Source organism: Paramormyrops kingsleyae, chromosome 4 (genome assembly GCF_048594095.1).
Source record: "Paramormyrops kingsleyae isolate MSU_618 chromosome 4, PKINGS_0.4, whole genome shotgun sequence".
NCBI lineage: Eukaryota > Metazoa > Chordata > Actinopteri > Osteoglossiformes > Mormyridae > Paramormyrops > Paramormyrops kingsleyae.
The window spans coordinates 35,678,887-35,697,696 of record NC_132800.1 but is presented as its reverse complement, the minus strand read 5'-3'; the positions used below and the strand labels follow the sequence as shown (position 1 = coordinate 35,697,696).

General features: G+C 43.6%; 1 protein-coding gene across 1 annotated transcript in view; it reads right to left on the bottom strand.

The window, feature by feature from the left end:
• The window catches only part of LOC111845952 (A-type potassium channel modulatory protein DPP6-like), a 114,368-nt gene extending 103,236 nt beyond the window's left edge, over positions 1–11,132 (bottom strand). The window contains exons 1-2 of the mRNA XM_023815724.2: positions 10,763–11,132; positions 10,602–10,671 (exon numbers count right to left, since the gene is read on the bottom strand). Coding sequence (XP_023671492.1) covers positions 10,602–10,658 — 57 coding nt within the window. The 5' untranslated portion in view covers positions 10,659–10,671; positions 10,763–11,132. The remainder of the gene's footprint in view (positions 1–10,601; positions 10,672–10,762) is intronic.
• Between the last annotated feature and the right edge of the window lie 7,678 nt (positions 11,133–18,810).

The window sequence follows — 18,810 nt, the reverse complement described above, 5'->3', positions numbered from 1 at the left end:
TAATTCTGCCCAGAAGTTTCTCTTGCTCCTTCCACCCCAATCTGTCTAAAAGTACAGTGCTACTGGTATAGAGAGTGGCCATCGACCGGCCCTGGAGGACGACAGCTCATTTAGCTAACCCCCCCCTCCCCCCCGCGGAAAAAGGAGCACGCGAGCGCCACAAATCACTGGCCTACGTGTGGTTCTGGAATGTCCCGGCGGTCAGCCTGTCGGGGCATTAAGGGGAGGCAAAGGCTGAAGATTGAGCTCGATGCTATAAATCGGACACAACTGGAATGTGCTGGACCACAAGCGACGTGGCCTGTGGCCCGTAGAGCAGCCGGCCTTTTTCAGGATTACTGTAACAGCTACATGTCGCCTGTCAGCAGCAGACTGTGTGTACCACCACTCAAGCCATCCAGTTGCATGGGGCCGCCAAGGTTTGCCCCCTGTTGGCCATAAACAGTCACTACACTAAGTATTACATAAACACTTACACTTGTGCCTGGACATTCATTGGAAGCTCTGCCTAGCTGCACTTATGCGCAGTCGACTCCGCGACAGCATGTACGTTTGCAATGTGCTGTTTGTCCACTGCTGTGAACAAAAATATGCTAAATATGTAAACGCACGCGCGTTCTTTCGTTAGAAAATGCGGAAACCACATGCTCTGTTAACCAGCTAGCTAGTTACGATCTTAACGCTACATGCAACCACAAAGTGATCGTATCCCAGCAGCACCACTTAAGAACATCAAAGGTCGGAAGTCTAACAGGAAATGTACCTAAGCTGACCAGAGATGGCTGGGTGGGAATGACAACTGAGCTACCAGCCAAGTTCCCCAACAAGGGTTTATAAAATCTGGGCATAAATCTTTCTAGAAAGTGGGATGCTGCCCGTGCCCCCCCCCCCCAAGATGCAAGGCCTCAGCCCTGCCCTGCAAATCAGCACCATCCATTTCACATAATAAATTTCAATAACGACACAATCATGTCCATGAGCACAGTCGAAAACCGGGAACGACTGTGATTCAAGTCAAACTTGCTGCAATTGGTGCAAAATATGAGAGGGGGAGGGGTCTCCGGAGCACCAAAATCTCGGCAGACTCATTGCCACAGTAAATGAGCTTGTCGGGTCTCCTAAATAGTCAGGTTTGCTCACATGAAAAGCATGCCTGCCCCACCCACTGCCATTTTGATCAGCAGTACTTTTGCAGTGTTCAATGCCAGCAGCTAATTATAGGTCTAATTCTGTTTAATTCTTCTAATACATCTCATACATTGTTGTAACAATCTCAACCCTTGCCACCCAACCCCCATTTTAGCAGGGAATGCAAAGTCTGGATAAATAAGTTCATTATATTCAAAAACACAGGATTCCATTAGAAACAGGTAGTAAATCATTTCCTCGCTGCTTGTTAAATGTTGCTGTTTCTTCCTTTCTCTGGCACATTTGTTTCAATTACAGAGCCACTGAAGACAGGAGGCAGGGTCTCCATGTAGCCAACACACTGAACACGCGCTGAACACGCACACGCGACATTCGCTCAATGCAAGCAGGCGTACAACATCGCAACGCAATACAAGCACTGGCAGATGTACACAATTCTGGATCTGCTCCATTAACTCAGCTTTTGTAAGGACTGTCACTGCCTTGTGAGGAGACAGATCCCAGTAAGGTCACTATTTCAGTATTCAGACAAAAACTCAGAAATACACAAGCCTCTGTAAACATGCTCACTCTGGGTTTGTCCCCTTCAGGGGAGTGAGTTAACATGCGCTTTTTAAGCTCCTTACTGCTACCATTAATATCGGGTCTGATTTTCCAAGGCAGTGACGTAAAGTAGCAGTCTGCATGCTGTGTATTTCTGCACCTCCCACCAGCAGGGGGCGACGTTATGGCAACCTCAGTTGTTCACCTGCATGGGGGCATTTGAATTTCAATTCATAGATGGCCACATACATCTTTTTTGAATATACTGTCTTTCTGCAGCAACGTCAGAATTCTGCTTTTTTACGTTTATGTTTAATGAAAGATTACGATATAGGTGACAGTTCTCAGTTTGCTGGGCTTTTCCCAAGGCAGAAGTAATGAGTTGTCTCTGTTTGGGCTACAAGTTTTCATAGAGACTGATTTATGGGGAGGCGGATTGCACAACAATACAAAACAATAACTGATATGCATTAGGCTACTGCAGAGAAGAGATTAGATAGGGCATATGTATGCAAACACCAGCAAACGTACATATTCCCTCAAAAACACGCAGACACACACACACACACATTTGGAATGGAAACTTGCGGGAGAACAAAAAGGAATGCTCAGACCACTTCATTGCATGATGTCTTTAAAGATCAAAGGCTCTTTCTAAATCAAAGCTTCTCCCCTAGCAAAGAACACCAGGTATTAACAGCTAATGGAGTTTTGGGGTTTTTTTCTCCTCAAAATGTCTGAGACAAGAGCAGGTCTAAAACAAGCCATGCAGTTGCAGTGTTTGCATGAGGGACTCGATGCAAAGCCTATGCCGTGTTACAGACGTGATGACAGGAAGGTCCAGTCAATCAGCTTAAAACATACATAGGGCAGTAAAATCCCGTTATAGTGGACTCGCTTATAACAGAATATCGTCTATAATGGACGAGGTCCGCTGGTCCTGGACGTGCGCCTTTAAGAACATACAGAAAAAGCATCGGATATAGCGGACTCGCATATAACGGAATTTCGCTTATAACGGTCCCCAGGACCGCTTTTAGCTGTAGTTCTGTTCGGCTATGACGGACATACAGGTTCCGCCTACAAGGCGTGTGGCGTGCCGGTGATATCCAGCGCGATACGTACGTAGTCGGGATTATTAATTGTCACATATCTGGTCAGGTAAAGTTGGATTACTACATGTACAATATAATAATCTGTACCACAAGTGTGTCTGCTGGGGTGTGGCATGAGTAAATGGTGTCCTGTAGTTGTGTTCTGGGCAAACAGCAACTCTGGATATAACAGACTTTGGATGTAACGGACTGTTTTGCCAGGTCCCTTGAAGTCCGTTATAACGGGATTTTACTGTACTTCAGGTCAAATGTGAGTTATGGGAGAGACAAATGAAGACCAGAGTGGACACCGGTCCACACATTCCCTAAAAGTCCTAATTAGTGAGGTTTAAGGAGGTCCAGAAAAGATCCATAAACCCTTAAACCAGGGTTCTTCAACTCTGGACCTCGATTCCAAATCCAGGCCGTGTTTTCAGTTCTCCCAGGTAGTTGTTTAATAACTCATTCTGATTGGTCAGAGGCTTCACACCTGACTGACAGGTAAAGGAAGGCTGGAAAACCAGCAGTGCTTGGACCTCGAGGACCGTGAGTTGAATAACCCTGCCTTAAACCATGTTATATAGTATTGGTCCGAGGGTCTGTGCCTATGATGGGAAGGTGACCGGTTCAAATCCCACGCTTAGCAGAACAGTCACATTGCCACTGGGCCACGAGGTCCTTAACCCCCTGGGGATGCTGGACGGATAGCAAATTTTTTGCCGTTGCATCATTTTTAAAAAAATAAATGAGAGCAAGATAGGATATATGGGCAAATGTACTTGTACAAATGGCAAATACAGCATCATTTTATCAAGTAGGATGGCCTGTCACTTGAGTGTATCCATGGTGAAACAAACGGGCGTGACAGTGTCCACAGAGCGGCAGATTCAAGGTCCTTTTGGTACTCAACCAGCGATGGATTTCTTCCTTAACTTTTACTTGAGCGGACAGTTAACACTGAATAATGATTGTGCTCACAGTCTGTGAATCGGGTTTAAGCAGTTGAAGCAGACACACAAAAGATCTAACGGCCGCTTCTGCTTCAAAAGGCATTTCAATGAATCCATTCAGATATATTATTCATAGAGGGAGGAAAATCAAACTGCGTTTCTTATTAAAATAGACCAGCTGTTTGCTTCACTGTCGGCTTATTACAATGGCTGTAATTTTCGTTTAAACGCAGGTCGCGAATGAAAGGGGCATCGGACCGCAGCCCATTAAGCTGCGGCATGACGGCAGTAAATTCATGATTGATGCTTGGAAATAAAAACGCCGTGTGCATGCAACCTTTTTGCTGTTTATTTGTGCACCTCCCACCAAGAGGGGGCGATGTTGCAGCAACACGAGTTATGCGCCTTCACAATTGCCCTCAAAAACACCCTCTGCATTTGAGTCTTTCTTGAGTGTAAAGCCTTCCTGTAACAACATCAGAATTCACCGTTTTACTTATATGTTTCATGGAAGAATATGATTTAGGCAGCAGTGCCCAGTTTGTCGGTTTTAATTGCTGTTGGTGTCACTTTATTAGCAATGAAAAGCACAAATTTTGTCTTTGCCACCCTGTTCATTAACCAGAGTGACTCACTCCTCCTGTTCTTTATCTGCTTGTCTCTGTGGTATTGCCTCGATGAGTCACAGAATAACTGGCATGAGCAAGCAAGCTAAAGGGTCAGTATTACTCACACAGGTACTCTTTAGGTAGCGGTACTCACTGATCCTATGTGACAGCACCCCTGTGACATTCCTTTGAGTCAACAATAACATGAACATGTTATAAAAATAATAAAAAGAATGTGTTATATTTCTCTCCACACAATTACATCAATTTTACATGCGTCCATGCTCACTTTTCAATCTAATGTTGTTTACGTAACAGGCCATGAAATGCGGCCTGAAATTTTCTTCACGATATCTATTATCGCTGTTGTTTATCTGTCATTTGTTTTCTTGAGCACACAACCCAGTACATTATCAGCGGCTCACAGAAAGTGCATCACTCCTGTGTGGCCCCATGTCTAAAGGCAATATGAGTGTACAGATTCCGGCAATTCGGATGACTTTGCAGTTAGTAGTATGTGGCGACCTCTAGTGGCAGGTCTACACTCTGCGTCCATGAATATAAACACCGAACCTTCAACTATTCACACCTCTGCTTATCAGAGGAATTGATTATATCCACTTATGTCATCGTCATTTTCGATACCTTTTCAAAGCTGAATGTAAAAAGGATTAACTAACCAAAGCAGTTGACTGCAGTTTTATATATCTAAGTGTTTTACAGGAGAAATTGAAGTTCAGCACTCGGCCTGAAAACAGCAAAGACCCACATGAAGAACCAGCAAGAACAGAATGTAACTTGCCTTTTCAGCTACCCGTTCATATACTGGGTAAATCCTGCTGAGGTGATGCACTATTCAAAGTCCCAGTGAAAGCTGCAGTTACTACTCCTAAGGCATGTGCCACGCCAGAGAGAGAGAGGCCACCCCTCCTGTCCCAGCATGTACTCGCTATGCAAGGACAAGCAAAACACCAGCTATACAAGAGAGGAAAGGAGCAATGCAGCCACCAATCAAGCTGAGTTCTGGCACTGACTGACACTGCGTCCCATTTACCCCGGAAGTCAGAGCTGGGAATGACGTGACAGCTGAGTTAACAACGTTTCAGCGCAGCCAGCCTGGTTTGCCATTCGCAGAACCAGTTCTAGCCAGGTTCATTGTTAGCCATTCATAATACCAGCTGATGACAACGAATTACATAGTATTTTGCAAATACAAACACCACAGCAACATGGTTGGACAGTACGGTGTGTATGACCAATATAATAACACACAAGTAAGACAGGAGTGTAGTATGAACAGTTAATTACTGCAACATTTTACTGTTCATACATGAAGCAGCTATCGTGAATTTTGAGGATGAGGTCGTAGGGGTCCCTCCAACTTTCCGAGAATTCGGACTTCAGGGGATGCTCCAGTTGAAATTTCCGACTGGGAACTCGGAAAATCTGACTTCCCAGTTCAAATGGAAGGCAGCATTAGTATCTTACTCCCAAGGCCCACAGGGTGACTGGTTTTATCTTTCCCCACCCGACAGAAATCGCCAGTTGCACATCTCCAGCCTTTCAGCTGCCCGCTGAAATGCAACATACCCGGAGCTCCAGACAATTTCAACGGGTCTAAAGAAAAAAAATCTCACACGCAACTTGTTCCCAAAAAATCTATAGCTTTGGACCCACAAAAAATACTACTGCACTGGTCTGTTGGAACATTAAACTCAGGCAACCTTTCAAGACTTAAGGACACAGTTGCCCTCACACTGGCTGTGAGGCTGACCTCTAAAAATGTGACATAATTAGCGAATCTGGGGTAAATTCTTCACCCCACATTAATTTGGCTGCCATACACAAAATGCACCCATATTTGGTGAACAATTTCATTTGTACCCTGTTCAACACAAAATTGCTTAGTCACCTCACCGCTTAGCTTTTCTCATGAATATCTGCTAAAATGCTGATGTCCTCACAACGTTCATCGATTTCTACATTACTTACTTCTGACACATCGCTATTGTCATCGAACTCCACATTCTCATCTTTACTATCATCATTTTCAATCCATTCTGATATTAATTAAGATATAAATTTTTGAGGCATTTTACGCACAGCTGAACTACAACAATGTATGTAGCAGTATGCGATGGTCACCGAAGGTATAACGTCAGTCACGTGATATGCATCAAAAAAAAGGAAAAGTGAAATATTAAGGTGTGCCAAAATCATCTAGGAAGTCATGGATCCAAAACTATAAAATGCTGCAGGACAAATACTGGCAGTTGGGTGTAAAATTCAACCCAGATTAGCTTCTAAAGGTTAACAGCATATTTTATACTTTCCAATGGCCTGTTCTATCAACCTTTGTCCATTAATTAGGGTTACCAGCTGAAGCTAGGGTTAGGGTTAGAAAGGTTATGGCTTTTTCCGACATCAAAACCACCTGTTCTTGCAGTTGTTCAGGGTCCACTTATCCCTCTGAGGTTATCCTCTAAAGAAGTCACACCTCAGCTAACCTGGGGTGCATTTTTCACCTTACGAGCAGAGAATAAGGCTGATCAATAAAATAAGAGAAAGGGGCTCAGCTCTCATCCATTCTTCCTTTTCTAATGTTACTTCTTTTGGATATATGATCATCTGTCACAGAGGAAACATACTTAGCTCATTCTTTGAGCTCATAGAACGTCCTATTTTACCTATATATCATTTACCTATATAGACATTTTCCTGAAACCACTGCCGTTGTTGACCTTTCTCATGGTAAAGCAGTGAGGTCCACTTGAGACCTGATCCAATTACCTTAAGGCTACAATTTGTGTCCTTAACCACCATCCCCCTGTTATCACGGGTGACTCATATATAACAAACTTGTTTTAAATAAGATTTTAATAAGACTAGATACGCAGGGTCGCAGTGTCCCAAGATCACTGCTGATAGGCATGTCAACTATCTGATTCGTATTTGCAATTTACCTCCCTTTGAAATATGAGTTTACTTCAGCGCTTTTTTTTTTAAATTTCCATTCTCTGCATAAATACCCACAGGTAAATGGTGGACAGTAAAGAAACAAAGAATTCACTCATGTACGGCTGAAAAGGCGACACACGGTGGTCGTTCAAAGGCATTGCCTAGAGGGAAACGATTTAGGCAGTGAACTCAAAAGCATAGGCAGTTCTAGACCCTATTTTTTGTCCCAGCCCCTGAAAAAATATTTTTTTCTAAAACCATATAGCAAATTTGGTCCCCTGCATGCACAGCTGTTACAGGAGATGAGAATTGCACCCAGCGACTCCATAATCATCAAGGATGTTAAATCCACTATGCATGACAACCTAATGTCAAGGTGTGTCTATAGAACTTTTTTATTCTTTAGTATTGTTGATTTATAAACTCTATATAAACTAAATGTAGATTACATGCATTAAATACATTTACAACCATACTTAAAACAACTTATGAATGTATAACTGCATATGACAAAAAGTGATTCATATAATGTGGATCTCTTTAAGATATGCTGGCCTGAAGGCAACATTGTATACAGTATCAGCACTAGATCCTCGTTTTAAGGCCCTTCCCTTCTTGTCTGAAGAGGACCGTGACAACACATTTTTAAGGCTGATGAGGGACATTGTTTGTCTGGAGCAAATGAAAACACTGAATGTAAGTTGTACCAGTGTTGAGACAAATTAGTGTTTTTGGTTCATTTTGATCAGAACTTCTAAATGATATTTTCTTTGTGATAATTTATTATTATAATAATTATATTTTACATGTAACTTTTTAATTGTTTCATCTTTACGCAGCAAGGAACTGATGGTGGAGTTCCTGATGGATTCACTGTTCCTGTTCAACAGAATGATGTGAGAGATGCAGAAGCTCCCCCCAAGAAGCCAAAGACATCTGCTCTGATGGATCTCCTTGGACCAGTGTACAAAGAAGAAGCCTCAGCATCAAAGTAAACTGTGACTGAAATGGTAAAAGAGGAAGTGGCAAAGTACAGGGAAGTCAAACCTGTTCTACTCTCTGAAAATCCACTAATCTGGTGGAAGATGCATGCAGAAGAGTATCCTCGTCTAGCACAACAAGCAAAGCGGTATCTCTGTATGGCCGGAACTAGTGTTCCTGCTGAGAGAGTTTTCTCAACCGCTGGTGATCTAATCACAGCGCAAAGGAGCTGCCTTAGATCAGAACATCTTGATCAGCTGCTTTTTTTGCAGAAAAATCTGGTGATCAAAAATGATTAGGCTGTAGTTAAGAACTGTTAGTTTTATGGACAGTTAGAATGTTTTGTATACGCAGACAAGGCCTTTATGATGGGCCTGTTTTGAACGTTTTGAATTTAGAAAAATGTTTTATTTCTTAAACATGTTTGAAGTTCTTAATAGATTTCACTGTTGCACATTTACAGTCTTTTTATGTTTTTTACAGTAATGTGCATTTTGCAGTTTGTTTACATGGTGTACAATGGATGCACATATTTATGACTTCTTGTTACAGTGTTCATTTAAAATAAAAGTTGTTTAAAATAAACAACTGTGTGCACCCTATTATTAATGTAGATGTGTATTTCAGTAATATGCCCCGTTCGGCATCTCTGAGAGAACGTGACAAAACAAAAACATATTTTTAAATATAGCGGCAAGAAAACAGTTGAATATAATGGAATAAAGTATTTGTTTTGGAAATTTACTCAACAAAAAGTGAAAAGTATCCCCCTGAAAAAATTGTAACAAGTAAATTTTTTTCGAAAGTAACTTCAATAGATGTAACAAAGTGAATGTAGCGTGTTGCTACCCACGTCTGAAGTGCACAAATTGTGTGGAGAATGCATGCAGGAAACTTAGAGTATTTCAGTTTTGATAAATGCACTTGTCTATCCTCTGCCAGCAAATATCAGAACTGTAAAAAGGTTATCCGCATTATATTATTATTAAAATGAACCATGCTTACCCTCATATGTAAAATTTAAGTTTAAAAACTGATATAAGGTGTTAACTGTGACAAGTGCATTGTATCGCACGAAACAGACCATATTAGTCTGACACTGAGAGTATTCATTTCAGCACTTTTAACACTCTAAGTGTTAAATAAACAGTTCTGCACAAGTCCAGGGCTTTACGCCGTATGTTAGACAGTATTTCGTGTTTTTGAAGCTTCCTGACAGTTACGAGCCTCCCGAAAAAGCGAAAACAGCTGAGAAGCCACACAGCACTGCGGGCAGCACTGTCGTTCGGGGCACTAGATGTATCCTGTTGTATAACCTGGTGTCTCCTGTTGTATAACTTGATGTATCCTGTTTCATAAACACCGCTACACCGTTTCAATGAAAACGTTGACCGTGCAATCAAGTAATAACGGATCTGTTTTAAGATCGTTTTGTGTCTTGTCTTCCTCTTTGTCAATCACATAGACATACAATGGATTATAGGTTCACCAAATCACTACAAATAGGGCCGGTCAATTCCATAGGCGATACCGTCGACTGCATAGGGCACCAACTTTTGTGGGGGGAGCAGACTTGCTGGCCAATTTTACTTTACCTTGGACTAGGGGGTGCCCGATACTCTCCTAGGACGCCTCATCATCTACCACCGATGCTGACTACAAAGAAGATCACGATACGTGTAGCTGCTGTCAGTCTGTCACAAGCCACTTAAAAGTGGGGAAACACAGTCTCACATGACCTTCGAATGACACTGAAGGTGAATTCTCCAGGTATCTGCTCATCTCACGTCAAGGTCTCTCGTTGCTTGTGTAGATGCTTTCAGGATCTCACACTCCGTTTCAACGTACACAACATTCCGGCAAAAGTCATTCCTGGTACAGTGATAGCCTATACCCCAACTTGATTCGAGTTCTAGCGGCATGCTCTTTATAGGTAATTAAAAAAACAACAATTGTAATAGCTATTATTAGAATGTTTAGTACTATCATGTGCTTTCAAAGTCAATGTTAGCAGCTGTTCGTCGTGTGTTTTTTTTTATTTTATTTTTTGCACCAAAAGCATCGGCGGTAAATTGAGGACAGGAGTGACTTTTGCGCATTTAACTTGGCACCGCAGAGTGAATCGTGGGTCCTCTTTAAGAAGGGTATAAGGAGATACTGCAACGACTGTTATCCACTACGAATTGTTTCATAAAAAAGTGACAAAGGGAGCGGGTGAGGGAACATAACGCGCACCATAAAGCATGCACCCGACGGCCCGAAACCATATAAAAGAACAGGAGTCATTTCTCAAATAGCACAGATACTGCGCTGCATACCTTATCTCTTTTACCGGGTGCTCTACGGTAGTTGCCTGCCCCAGCTGACGAGTTCATGACTCCCCAAAGCCTAAAACAGACGAAATACACCGGATCCGTTCATTAAAACGCTTAAAGCACGATGCAAAAAATGAGCATCGAAATCCTAGTATTGTACATACCTAAATCTGAAGTATTTCAAGTTGATGAAGAATAAAATATCGCAGGTCTTCGTTAGCAACTGTGGAATTTCTATTTATAAAAGTGAAGATATGGGGAAAGTTCAGCTCCGTCCGAGATCCTAAACGACACTCGCGTATCCGTGAGCCGTGAACGCGCAGTGGCGCGCATCGCTCCTCTCCGGCTCTTCCAGTACTGCTGCACCCTGACCGGGGTCCTGTAAGTCAAACTCTTAAATGGGAATCCAGCCAATGGAGACACGTATTCATGGAAATATATTCACATTCCCTAATATAAGGCAGCACTGACACCGCTCGTGTATATATACTTTACAAAAAAGCAGAAGCTCATGCCTTATAACTGTTCCTCCGAGGAAGCCCCGGCGCGATCAGGAACTTTAAATTCAGGAAGATCCAATAAAAATGAATAATAAAACAACTGGGTACTCCCGTATAAATCATTATTTTAGGACTCTCCCGAATGCTGTGCTGAACTCTCATAATTTCCCCGGGATGCGAAGTGCGCATAATTGAAATGTCACTCCGTTTCATATGTAGGTCAGTAAAATTTTCGCTCTTGTGTGGATGCGCTTCGTTAATTGCAGTGCTATCACGACATAATTTCAACACTCGCTTTTTAAAACTGAATGAAATTTACAGCCGTTGTTGATAAATTAAACCCAGTGGATTATTTTTCGGCATTTTAAATACGATTTACTTTTTTTTGACATTTTCAATGCCTTCAAACCCAGGGAGAAGGCTGAATAAAATCAAATTTAAGGGTTTTATTTTAAGGGTTAGCAAAAATGACAATATTCCTGTAAATGATCTATAGCCTTTTATGCTTATTTGGGTTCTTAACCATAGATGAGACAAAAGCGATAACAAATGAAAAAGATTGTTATAAACTGGCAGCCTCTTTAAGTTCAAAACAACACGGACCACGGAATCCGATCGCCTGGAGAAAGTCGCTGTAGATTCACGTATAATCAGGTTTTCCTTCCATAATCGTCTGCTTAGTCTCCCCTGAGTCTCGCCTGACTTCGCGTCGGTTTCACTCTACGCTGCGCTCGTTTCAGCACATTCTCTCCCTTGGAAACGTTTGGATTATCAAACAAATGCTGCTGTCAGTTGTACGTTTACTGTACAATGTCACTGAGACGCTGAATTAGCGAAAAGCTAAAGACAGAATTACCTGATGCTATTATTTGGACAATATCTCGTGTAAGGGCCCCTACCTCATTAAAGCAGATGCTCTGTGGACTGGTTTGCTATTTAAAAACTTCGAAGCCTGTGATATATCAGTTAACAGATCACTGTTGAATTTCTTCAGCTCAGATTGATTGCCTTGCCACAAAGTGATGCACAGGACGTGTAGCGTACTAGCAGAATTTAATTAACAACCATAAACAAACCCCAAACAAACCCACAGCAATGGGATTGTCATTTCACTGTGCTTTTCAAATAATATTTATTACTGCATATATTACTCTGCATTTGTAGGATCAGCCAAAATACTATTGAATGCATCAAAATATAACACCACAGTTTTTGAGTGGATGGCCATTTTTGGGAAGAAGTGTATTGTACCTTTACATGACATTTTACATTTTCGAGAGCCCTCAACAGCCCTCCACCACACGGTGTGAGCATCCCTGTCCGGAAGGCGTCACTTTGGACGTGTTCTGTATGCCATACCCCTTGATTTCAGGACCTGCGTCATCGTTTTACAGAAACTCAGCAAACGGCAGGGGCCAGGGCAATGTCCGAGCAGGGTGTGCTAATTTGTTACACTCCTGCCAGTTGGAAATATGGCTTATGCGCTAAAAGTAGCGCGCTAACGAATGTGGCCCCACGGAGCGGCAATTAAGCGAGTAAATGAGGCAGAGAGACAGCGACGGGCATATAGAAGGCACCAGACCTTTATTTTTTCACTGTCCTCTTGATCAGATCAGGATGTCCTGGATGTTTATCAGACACGTTCCTCTGTTGTGAGGATCACAGAGCATTCAGGAGGCTTTAATCCCAGCATCTTAGCTACGCTTCCATCAGGCGGTGTAACCGAGTACGCCTGGGCGAGTGCTTGACCAGCGGGGGGCGTCAGCGGGCAGTGGGTGGGCTTGCCAGTTTGTTCGCACTGTCGAGCCTTCGGAGGACTGGCGTATTTGTTTTACGCGAGAACAAAGAGGAATGACGATCACGTGAGTGAAAAGTTGAAAAATAAACTCGTATTCGATTAAAAAGGCCCCACCCAGCGTGAATCCATGACATCAGTGGGAAGGAAGGGGAACGGGCCGGTCGACTGAACCACGTGAGGTGTGGAAAATTTTCATTATACGACCCCAAAAAAGGTGGCAGGGACAGGCGGATGCTGTTTCCTCGCAGCGGAAGATGTTTGAATTTGAGATGGACGCCCTGCAGTTCTTCCCCGGCCTTGTCCTCTTTGATCACTAAGGGAGCTGACTCACCCAACACCACAGGCCAGAGTTTCCGCTGTTCTCCAGCACCCCCTTGAGGGAAGCGGCGAAAATACATTAAACATCCAAACAGCGGCTGGCCGCAGATTAAAGTAGCACCGTGTCCCCCGCATATCTTAGCCACTGGCCCACCCCCGGGTTCAGTAGCGAATTCATTAGAGGCAGTGTTTTTTGCTGAGGAGTTCAGGTGAGGAAACGCCAGTCGACCAACAGAAAACCTCCCAAGGGATGCTGGGATACGAACATGGGCTCCTTTATACTCCCTGCTGATCGATAAGCACCTTGGCCATACTTTCTTGTCATCTCCCGGGCAGTGTACCCTTAGAGTAGCCTACCTCTCCAGCCCACATAGGCTCAAATGATGCACTGTGCTCCTGTGTGCCAGGAAAAGTGCTTGAACTCTTTTCAAAAATGACCCCAGTCGGAGAGCGGATGTACAGGAAAAGCTATGGAATGAGAAGAGCTGAATAATACGAGAACAGAACTATGTGCGTGACCTGGAATCAAGGACTACGTCCACTGTGAGGTGGAAGGATGTTTTTATGGGGAAAATCACAGCGGTTCAGTACTCGCTGTATGGATTACCAGCTGTGTAAAAGCTGAACCTCCCTCAAATCAATCGATTCTTATTTACTAATTATTTATATTGTACGCTCTCTGCACCGCTGTGAGCAAGCCAGAGAGGGAATATTTTAAGTTCTAATCTGAGCTTTCGGTGATGTCCCGTTATGACCACAGCGTGTACGTGTATCACATAGAGATACTTTACCGATCCCCGTGGAGAAATTGTCTTTTCATCTATCCCATTTTGCACTCCATGAGAGACACAGAGACATATATACAGATAAGAGCAAAGATTGGTGGGGGTGGTGTTGGTTCACAGCCAGCACCCAGCATCCCTGATGCAATTGGGGGTATAGGGTCTTGCTCAAGGGATTCGAACCAGCAAACTTCAGATGGGCATTCGCTCCTGACCTGCTGAGCCACAGACCATCCTCAAATGAGTGCGCAGGACACTATTGCCACTACTCCCAGAAAATGGGTTGGAACATAGAGGTCCTCAGGCGCTCACTTCACATCAAAGGTGTTGCGTGACTGCCCCCCCCCCCCCCACCCTCACCTCCCACACCTCCACTCCAGTCACTCCAACACATTTTTAAAACCTGCAGTTTAACCTCAATCATAAATTCCAACGTAATCAAGTAAGACCCTCACTTTCGAGGTGCAGGGAGGCGACATCATCAGCAGCAGCAGCTCGCGGCTTTAGCGTGTAGGACGGCGTGCTTCAACAAATTAGCCGTGACCCAGTCCTGAGCATGCAACCTTTCTATCAAAATATGGGATCTCAAAGCATGAAAGCATCTTGAAGGAGAACCATCATGTAATCTTGAGCATTCAGCTCATAAGTTAGATGGAGACACAAACACCCGACCAATGGCTGGCAGCTTGAGGACCCCAGTGGATAATAATTCTGTAGCCCTACACATCTGCTTTTCACCTCCCATAATAAAAAAAAATATATAGGTTCTCCTGACGACCCAGTGCTGGTGAGATATGGATGTTAACACAGCCACTGAAACAATAACACGTTGGATGTAAGACACGTTTCGCACGCTTTGTGGGTCAGCTGAGATGTGTGTAGTGATTCATGTGTCCTTAGTGGGAAAGTGAACATTGAGCAGCTACCGCCAGCCATGGAGAAGATCGTCCAGCCTACAAACACAATTATCTGAGGGTGGCAATCCCCAGCGCCACGAGATTGAGATGGTTGTCATAAATATTTATATTCCAACGCATTCAGCTTGTACCTGCTCAGGTACTTCTGATAACTCTTCTGCTTCCTGGATTTAATATTACCCATTCTTGCATCCATTCTCTATAGCGTTTTGTCTGATACAGGGTCATGGTAAAACCTGGAGCCTATCCCTGGAAGACCAGGGTAAAATCCACCTTCGTCATAAGGTTTTGGATAACAGTTAGCATACTGTTGCCAGTGCTAACTGCAAGCATCTGACAGCGGTGGCTATCCCAGACCTTCTATTATTCCCCTGCTCTACCACAGAGTCTTGGCTATCAGTTTTCTCAGTCTATGTCACAAACTATGTCGCTAACATGCCTCCACCAGCAGTCTCAGTCACTTAGCCTTGGATAGCCAACTGGCAGCCTGCATTCTCTGTACTGCCGTCTGTTATACACCTATTAACTCTGTAAATCTGGGCTGGAAGCTCAAAGCAGACATTGTAAATCCGAGGTGCCATTTCTCAAGGGAAGGCGGGCCGGGGGGAGGAGAGGGGGTCGATAAACCATCTTTACGGCTGGAATGAATCCAGTGGTAAATGACGGAGGAGATATGACCCACTTTGCTGCCCACCCCCACCCCCGTTTTAATGCACTATGCAGTATCTCCCCCTGGTACCACGACAAGTTGGTTCAGAAACATGGAAAACCTTGAGGCGGATGCTCACTTTGCGCTTGGCAGTCTGATGATTTTATTTTTTTAAGTTGCCCTACATTGAGCATGTGCTAAATATCTTTAACGGTCGCTAATTTGCCTCATTTGGTGCAGTTCCCACTCTGCTACATTAAGCAGACACAATTCACTCTATTCTGTCGCCGGGAGTCTGACACCGGGCTCATTACAGATTCTGCCCACGCCAATCAAAGGGCAGAAGGTTTCGTGAGGAGGTATTATTTTTTATGCCCTCTCGGCTTGAGGTCATCCGCTACATTAGCGTGATGAACGTCACAAAGATCACGTCCCGCCTCTGGACTCTCAGAGGTGGAGTTCTTTGCTGGGGGGTCTCCCCCTGCGTGCTCTGTTCCACCTACAGCGGCTCCCATCCTCTGGGAAGCTGATCTCTCTGATTCATTTATGCTGCATTAACCCCCTGCACTCTAGTCAGCCCCCGCATGAGTACCTGCTGCGTGGAGGTGCAGCGGTTACCTCAGAGATAACCTGGGCGGGTTTGACCAGCACATGACCTTAATGTGCATGCAGCAATAAAAACTCATCAGGGAAAAGAAAGTCAACCACAAGGGTCTGGGAAAATTCAGAAGTATGTCCACATAGCATAGCATAGCATAGTATAGTTTAGTGTAGTATGGTATAATATAGTAATGTAGGGTAGTGTAATGTATTGCAGCATGGTTTTGAAATGAGTTCATGTATAAGAAGTATAAAATGATTTCATATATTAAATCATATAATAGCCTGTATTGTAGTATAGTATAGTATAGTACAGTATAGTATAGTATAGTATAGTATAGTCAAGCAAACAGGTGGATCCAGTCCCCAGAGATGGCTCCCAGCATCCCTCTTGGTTGTGAACTAGGGCGATCGCACTGCATCACCACTGTAACCTTTTCTTTTCACCATGTCGCCCTGATAACCCTGCCAGTGCGGCATCCAGCTACACCCCAGTGATTTTAACAATGTTTCGCATTGTCTCATCGTTACATATAGAGGATGACATTAAAACAGCACAAGGAGCAGTCAAATTAGGCTGCCTCCTTCGAAGGAGCCTCAAAAATTGTGCCTAATCTGTTGAAGATTGTGCTGGAAAGCTAGGAAATAAAATGGGATATATTTATCTCACCAAAGAGCTTTTTTGGGATTTCGCTGTACATTTCCCAGAGTGAAAGAAATGATTAACTTGTGAGCTGAAGCAACAATGAGTTACAACCACAGGGGCCACAAAATACCAATTTCCTTTGCTAGAAAGCAAAGACAATTTACTGATAAATGACAGGGAAGGATATACCCAAGTTATCAACCATGCACACATTCCCAACACAGTTAACCGTCATTTTTTTTTTCCTAGAAAAGAACGAGGTTGACCTATAGCTGTACATTTCATTTTCAGCTCTATGAAGAAGCAAATAGCAATGGCTAATAATTATTTGCCACTGTGCTCGATGTATTACATTCATACCTTAGTCTGCAGCATAATGTATGTTGTATTTGGATAACTGAACTTTATTCAGCATTTCACAGTAAAACAAGAAAGTACTTCATCATTGACGGCCCTTGAAATTTCACGTTTCACAGATTATTATTATCCGTTTTGAAAGAACAGCCTTGAAAAAGATACATGTACCAACCAGCTCCCCAGGGCTGATACCAAAATTCCCAAAAGTTTACTTAATTAGATGCACAAGGTCGAAAAGGTGCTTGTTGGGTTTCAAGATACAAGACGTTTTTTTTTTCATGTAACTAAAATAAAGCTCATCGTAGACGTCTATCCATCCAACAATCGGTCCATATTCAGGCCACATTTCCCTTGAGAGCCGTGGTGCCAGAGCAGCTCAGAATCCAGCTACTCCAAGCTGAATATCAGGTGTCCCAAAGCCGACTGGGAAATATAATCTCTCCGGTGTTTCCAGGTCTGCCCAGTGTATCCGCCCAATGGGACTAACCTGGAAGTAAACATGGACAGGTACCCCTTCGGAACCAAGAGGCCCGAAAAATATCTGAAACATTTAGCGGCCAGCAGAAGCATCTACTGTTAGCAGTATCTCAAACCTAGGAGAACATTAGGAGCCAGTTAGAGACACTGTGTGACATCTGACCATGCAGAAGGTCACCTACTCCATCACAGGCCTCTGACTTCATTAAGCACTAGCATTGGTCCTTCTGAGACGGAGATGGAGCAAACATCAAATGGCTGATCTTGGTGTTTGGAGAAGATTCTCTTGGCCCGCCGCTGTCCCAAGTTCTGGAGTGCCAAAGTCACGGGCGTTTCCGGAGAGACAGAGATAGTGTCACCTCTTCGACATCCTGGGTCTCCCACACAAATTCAACGCGACCGCCTTGGCTGAGGAAGCTGTATTCCTTGTTCTCCTGAAAGCCTTCTGGCGTCAGATTGCCCTCTGTCCTGGCAGGAGACCTAAAGAAGGGTAAAGGGGGAAAAAAAACCATGGTGAATCTCCACCAACAAGCTCCAAGTTACCTTTTGATGACATAAATCGGAGGTAAATCATGTTTGTCTGTATATTTACACTATATTTTTAACCACTACTCTCTCCGCAGGTGACCATCGTGTGTTAATCCTTCCTCTATGATGCTGGGACATTTTTACCCCAGAGTACTTGAGCACAGATACGACCTCAGCTGGTGGGATCCTATAAAAATCTGTCGTGGTTTTCCACATACGCTGTGGGATCTTCTGGCCATCGTTACTCCTGCCTCTGTCTGCAGCTTCCTGTCCAGCTTCTGCCAAGTCTCCTACAGTCTCATTATGCTACTCCTTAATTTCCCCACAGGGGTTAATGAAATTTATCTATCTCTCTTTTAACTGGATACATAATTCACTGAATTAGATTGTCACATTTGAATTGTAGATGTCGGTCAGTGCGTTACTGTGTACGGTGAGTCCTGTGTCTGGTCACGTGCTGGCAAATGTCACGGTTCCAGAAGATTCTGCTTGGAGCCACACACACACACACACACACACACACTCCAACAGGAAAACATGAGATCTTCATATCACTCCTCAGGAGACTTATCCACAGGAATCATTCAATTTTAATCTAAAAAGTAGGGAAACTGACAAAGACTCAGAGCCATAAGTACAG